We start from the raw sequence: 6,797 nt of genomic DNA, 5'->3' as shown, positions 1-6,797 counted from the left end.
GATAAAACATAATTACTTCATTCAATTACATAATTACTAGATATTATGTATATTAACCCCACCCAGTAAGATTTGTGAAAATCCAGGCTGAGTAATTTACCTGAATGAGCACTATGAATTCTTAGTAAAAAATACCTCTAAGTCTAAAAATTAAAAAGAAGGCCACTGTCTCAGTCTAAAAACAACAACAATAAAACCACTACCATCACCACTGCCACCACCACCCCCACCCCACATACACACATTGGTAGAGGGGGTTAGATGGGTAAGGCCAAGAACACTCTTACTGATTCTTGTGCCTCCTGGGTAGAGATGGGAACGGGATAATGGAATATTACTGATGATTGGTGTCTTGTGCCATTTTCCCAATGGCAGCCTTCAAAGGCCTGTTTCTGAGCTTGTGCTGATCAACATTCCCCACAAATCATTGGAACCATTAGATAGGAATTTTTCGAAAAAAAATTTTTAGCAATAGAATCAGAGTTTACAAGTGTATTAGTCCAAGAAAACATACCACATAGTCAATATAATTTCAACAACTGAAATATGAAATTGCATTCCTATAAAAACACCAAGAATCAATATTAAAAACTCTATGTACATAGCCTGTAGCAATGTGTAACTCAGAAAATAAACTTTGTTTAGAAACTTAAGCTGATAACAAATTTGGTAATGCAAGACTCGTATTATTGTCCAAAATAAATACATTTTGATGAATTATATTTCATAGATATTTATTTAAATAGATATCAAACTGTGAAGAAATAAAAACAGATTAATAACACCAGTAAGAACAAAGAAACTAAATGAAAACATTACCAATGTTGAAGATGGGAGTATATTCATATCTAATAAGTACATATAAAGAGGTCAACACCCAATATTCATCAGGCGATTTGAATTAAAATCACAATGTAATGCTAGAATTTTTCTACCCATGTGTCTAAAATGAACCAGTGGAGAAATAGTTGTTTAGGACACTTATACATCAATCACAATTTCATATACCTTTTAAAGGAATTTGGTTATCTGGTACCCAAATGCATATAGAACATCTTCTGTTCCCGCACTTCTATTTGAGGCAATGACCCGCTCCCCATGCAAAGGAATTTGTAGAATGTCATGGCAGCCATGTTTCCTGTAGTCAAGACCTGTAAAGTTCCAAATGGCTGTCACTAGGAAAACAACAGTAAATTACCTCAGGTTGAATAATTAATGTTCTGAATGATGTAGAACTTTAGAATACAGTGTAGATGAATATCTCAAGTATGCTTATTCAGAGAGACTATTTTGTAGGAGACGGGGAGGAGCTGTTCATTCCTGAGGACAGGCGAATACAGAATTACTCATGTTGCTATAGTAATTTTATTTAGGCTATCAGTTTGGCTGGTTATTTGCCCTGTAAGAGCTTCTGCCTTTCTCGTCTGTTAAATCTGTGAGTCCCTAGTGAGCAAAACTCAGGCTTGTGAGTTCAGGAGTTGGCTCTATTAGACAGTGTTTTACTTTTATTTCTTTGGAGGCTGTGTGGCTGAAAGGCAAAGCTAAAATGTATCATCACTGGATTATTGTATTCTCCTCTTGAATATTGATTCTGTTCTTTCATGACAGGTAGCCAGAAATGGAGAGGAAAGTCAGCAGAATCTATATGGCATCTGAACCCAATGTAACTTATTTTCTGCAAGTATCTTGGGAGAGAACAATAGGGTCAGGATTTGTGATTACACTTACAGATGGCCATTCAGCCTGGACTGCAGCAGGTAATCTTGATGGCAAACATGTTTCAAGTAAAAGTGAAACAGTGTATTGATCTTTAGGCCTCAGGGACTCTTCAAGTTAAAGCATTTCTGTCTTTTTTTTTTTTATCTTTTCTAAATTATAGCACCATTTTGTTCAAATAAAATTATAATTTTTTTAAATTTTATTTTTGTTTCTTTTCAATTTTATTAGATATTCTCTGTACTTACATTTCAAATGTTATACCCTTCCCCCCACTCCCCTCTCTCCCCCTTAATTTGCTTCCATGAAGGTGCTCCCTCTCGCAATCACCCTCTCCCCCTCAGTGCCTTGGCTGTTGATGATGTTGTTCTTGCCATGAGGTTGCAAACCCTTCAGCTCTTTCAGTCCTTTCTCTAGCTCTTTCATTGGGGCCCCCAGGTTCAGTCTAATGTTTAGCTGCAAGCATAGCATTTAATTAACATGTAGCACCCATACTCAGTCGTCCATGTTCTGCATTTCTGTGTTGGGTACTGGTCTGTAATAGTGGATGTTGTTTTCCAGGCTTTACTTACACACCCCACATAAACAACAATTAGAGAGTTTTAACTACATAAAACTAGTAAGAAGAAGGAAAACAAACTGATCCCTTGACAGTTAGTATATGTGTAGATGAGAACTCCAGCCTCCTATTTCTTACATTATACATTTATCCTGAATTTCATGTACTTATGAGTTTGTTCTCTAATATCATCTAGTGTGACAGAATTGTGCCTTTCACCATACTCCTCAGTGACGTGTAAACATTGTGACTTCCTGTAGTGAATGGAATTTTAAAGTGCCATCGGTAATGATTTTATCTTCAAAATTATCCAATGACATTTTAGATCTTACACATAGTTTACTTGCACCCATTCATATCTTTCCTGTTTAACTATTTGGGCAAATGTATAAGCAACTATAAGAATGTATCTTTTTATTTAAGACCTATTATATACATGTTGTGTGGCACTTTACAGATATTACACAATTAAGAATATTGAAACAATTAAATAGATGAAACATGAAAATAGATTTCCTTCCTATACCTCTTCCTGTCCTTTAGTTGTTGTTGTTCAACGTTTGGATTGCTGCAACCTTCAATTATGTATAATTTTTACTCTTTTCATTTCAGTGGAAAGGATGTGAGGTTTGTTTTAATCTCCCCCACACCAAGCCTGCTGATTTTTTTCCCCATTAGTAATGCTTTTTCTAATGAATGTTTGGGGACCTAATTATCATGTGGCCTGTCATCAGTCACTTCTGTATTACAGAGTGTTGTTTTGAAGGGTCACTTCACAAATTGGGCTATTGACTGATGATCACTCTGTTCCTTGTAAAATAATTGCTTCTGGTAGCAAGAAACTTGTATCACCTGTCTGCGGGTGTCTATCTATGCATATTGGAGATTAATTAAAACCTTACTGATGTTTTACTATCAAGTATTTAGATTGCTGCACGTTTTTTTCTAAACAGGTATTTTGTTACCTATATGTAAATAATATTTATTACTAACTCATAAGACTTGTTAACTATATGTAAGTAATATTATAAAACTCGTAAGAAAGGCCTTTGTGTACGTAGGTTTATGTGATGCCACCCATATTCCTAATGCTGTAAGGTTGGTGTCTTCTCTCTGACCTGGGATAGGATAAATCTGTGCAGTCTTTACTTACACATAGGGGCGTTCTCTCAGTGTGTCTTCACTAATCTACAAATAAACTCAAGGTGAAGTTTGCGGAGCCTCTGCTAGTCTGAGAGTCTTCTTTTCATTAGTCTGTCCACTCATCTTCCTTCTGGACAGACTTTATTCTTCCCTCGTTTTCCTGCCAGCCATTTCAAGTTTAGAATAGCGAGTGCCTATGGGTGTGTCATTGTTCTTAGCATGAAAATAAGCTGGAAAACAAGTTATTTTTCCAAGATTACAGTTTGGAGTAGACAGTGAAAATCTCATGTTCCCTTTAAATAGGGGATGTTTGTCATACTTTTAAGACAGATTCCCTTTCACATAGGATTTTTTCTTTTGTTATATTGAATTTTTAATTTACATTTTAAAGATATATATATATATATATATATATATATATATATATATATATATATATATATATATATAATCTTTATATATTTAAGTCTGCTGAGTTTGTGTGTTGTCCACATGGATGGGTATTTAGGGCTGACCACTTCTGGTTGCATAATGCATCGTGGGGGCTCATTCCTGGAGAAGACTGATACTCCCTTTCCCAGCAGCCATAGAATGCATGTGATTTCTCATCTAGGAGATTTCTTCTATCCAGGCTGGATGTCACCTGGCATTGCTATTATGCAGGTTGTGTTTAAGCAACTGTAGTATTGAGATTTCCTGGGTGGCGCTTCACTGACATCTATAGAAGACACTATCTCCCAGCAGGATTTCTGGCTCTTGAAAACTGTCCATTCATTGTCCGTTAATTACTCCAAGCCTTAGTTGTGGGATTGTTGTAAGTTTATCATTGGTGTTGGACATGCTACCATCACTTGTGCTCTGTATTTTGACCAATTGTAGATTTTTTTAATTATAATTACTTTTTTAAATAGTTCAACTATTGTCCCCCCTCCCACAGTTCCTGACTCCCCCCACTCTTCAAGAGGATGATGTTCTTTCCCCTCACTCCCCGAAGAACTCCTCACTCCCTGGGACCTCAAGTCTCCCAACAGTTAGGAACATCTTCTCCCACCTAGGCCAGACAATGCAGTCCTCTGCTGTACATGTGTTGGGGACCTTGGACCAGCTGGTGTGTGCTGCCTGCTTGGAGGCTTAGTGTCTGAGAGATCTCTGAGGTCCAGATTAGTTGGTACAACTGGTTTTATGAGGTGGCCCTCCTCCTCAGCTTCTTCCAGCCTTCCCCTAATTCTAGCACAGGAGGACCCTGACTTCAGTCAAAAGGTTGGGTGAGAGTTGGGTCTCTCAGAGGACCACTATGCTAGGCTCCTGTCTGGAAGCACACCATAGGATCAGTACTAGTGCCAGGTCTTGAGATGGATCCAGTGTGGCCGGTCACTGGACCTCTTTCCCCCAGTCTCTTCTCTACATTTGTCCCTGCAGTTCTTTTAGAGAGGGGCAATTCTGGGTCAGAGTTTTTGACTGTGGGATGGTAACCCCATCCCTCCACTTGATACTCTGTCTTTCTACTGGAGGTGGGCTCTACAAGTTCCCTCCTCCCACTGTTGGGCATTTCATCTAAGGTCCCTTCCTCTGAGTCCTGAGAGTCTCTCACCTCTCAGGTCTGGTACTTTCTGGATGGTCCCCCAAGTCTGTTATATTTCTATTAATTCTGCTGCCCCTCTGGGCTTCTCTTCTCCCACAAAACAGATTCCGTTCTCCCTTACCCTTTCCCCTCCCTTTTCCCACCCAAGTCTCTCCCTTTCTCTGCCTCCTGGTCCACTTTGACTTGAGCTTTGTGCAAAGTGACAAATATGTATGAATTTTTATTTTCTATATAACAGACAGCTAATTAGACTAGCACCATTTATTGATAATGCTTTCTTTTTCCACTGTATATTTTTGACTTCTTTGTCAAAGATCAAGTGTCTATAAGTGTGTGGGTTTATTTCTGAGTCTTCAGTTCTATTCCATTGATTGACCTGTCTCTGCACCAATACCATGCAGTTTCTTATTTGCCAATGTGTATTCTCTTGATCTCCGTTTGTTGTCTTATTCTAGCTAGAACTTTGAGTATTATATTGAATAGAATTGGGGAGAATGGGCATCCATGTCTTGTCCTTGGTTTTAATGGGATTGCTTCAAGTATCTCTCTATTTAATTTGATAGACTGTTGGTTTGCTGTAAATTGCTTTTATTATGTTTAGCATCTTGAATTCCTGATCTCTCTAATACTTTTACATGAAGGGGTGTTGTATTTTGTCAAATGCTTTTTCAGTATCTAATGAGATGATCATAAAATTACATTAATGGATTTTTGTATATTGTACCAACCTTGCATCCTTGGGCTGAAGCCTACTATATGGTGGTGAATGATGATGATGATGTGTTCTTCAATTTGGTTTGCTAGAATTTTATTGAGTATTTTTGCATTGATATGCATAAGGAAAATTGGTCTGAAGTTCTCTTTCTTTGTTGGTTCTTTGTATGTTTTAGGTATCAGAGTAATTGTGACTTTATAGGGTGAATTAGGTAGTGTTCTTTTTCTATTTTAGGGCATAGTTTGAGGAGTGTTGCTATTAGCTCTTCTTTGAAGGTCTGGTAGAATTCTCTGCTAAAGCCATCTGGCCCTGGGCTTTTTGTTTGTTTTTCTTGGGTAGTTTTTAATGATTTCTGGTATTTCCTTAGGGGATGTGGGATGTTTTAGATGGTTTACCTGTTCTTGGTTTAACTTTCTTAAGTAGTATCTGTTTAGAAAATCATCCATTTTATCCAGATTGCTCAGTTTTGTTGATTGTAGGCTTTTGTAATAGGATCTGATCACTTCTTTAATTTCTCAGTTTCTGTTATTATGTTTACCTTTTTATTTCTGATTTTGTTAATTTGGATACTACCTCTATGTTTTTTAGTTAGCTTGGCTAACTTTTTTTATCTAGCTTGTTGATTTTTTTAAAGATCCAGGTTTTTGTTCTGTTGATTCTTTTTATCATTCTCTTTGTTTCTATTTGGTAGATTTCAGCTCTGAATTTGACTATTTCCTCCTGTCTACTCCTCTTGGGTATGTTTGCTTCTTTTTATTCTAGGGATTTCACGTGTGAGGTTAAGTTGTTGCTGTAGGATCTCTTCAATTTTTTCATGAGGGCCCTTAATGCTGTCAGTTTTCCTCTTAGCACTGCTTTCATTGTGTCCCACAAGTTTGGGTATGATATGTCATCACTTTCACTGAATTGTAGGCGTTTTTTAATTTCTTTCTTTCTTTCTTTCTTTCTTTCTTTCTTTCTTTCTTTCTTTCTTCACTGACCCACTTATCATTGAGTTTCCGTGTTTATTTGTTTGGTTTCCATGGGTTTATATTGAGTTTATGTTGTTTTTGTTTTTATTGAATTCTAGCCTTAGTCTGTGG

At 37.1% G+C, this 6,797-nt stretch overlaps 1 protein-coding gene across 1 annotated transcript in view; it reads left to right on the top strand.

Annotated features, from left to right (window-relative positions):
* Positions 1–1,618: 1,618 nt before the first annotated feature.
* Positions 1,619–6,797, top strand: part of XRCC4 (X-ray repair cross complementing 4) — a gene marked incomplete at its 5' end in the record, with an annotated part of 175,947 nt that continues 170,768 nt past the window's right edge. The window contains one exon of the mRNA XM_080924847.1: positions 1,619–1,757. Within this exon, the coding sequence (XP_080780973.1) occupies positions 1,619–1,757 (139 nt within the window). The remainder of the gene's footprint in view (positions 1,758–6,797) is intronic.

This window comes from Micromys minutus (assembly GCF_963924665.1).
Source record: "Micromys minutus genome assembly, chromosome: 11".
In the NCBI taxonomy this organism is placed as follows: Eukaryota; Metazoa; Chordata; class Mammalia; order Rodentia; family Muridae; genus Micromys; species Micromys minutus.
Note: the sequence above shows the minus strand (reverse complement) of the source record. Positions and strands in the feature narration are given on the sequence as shown.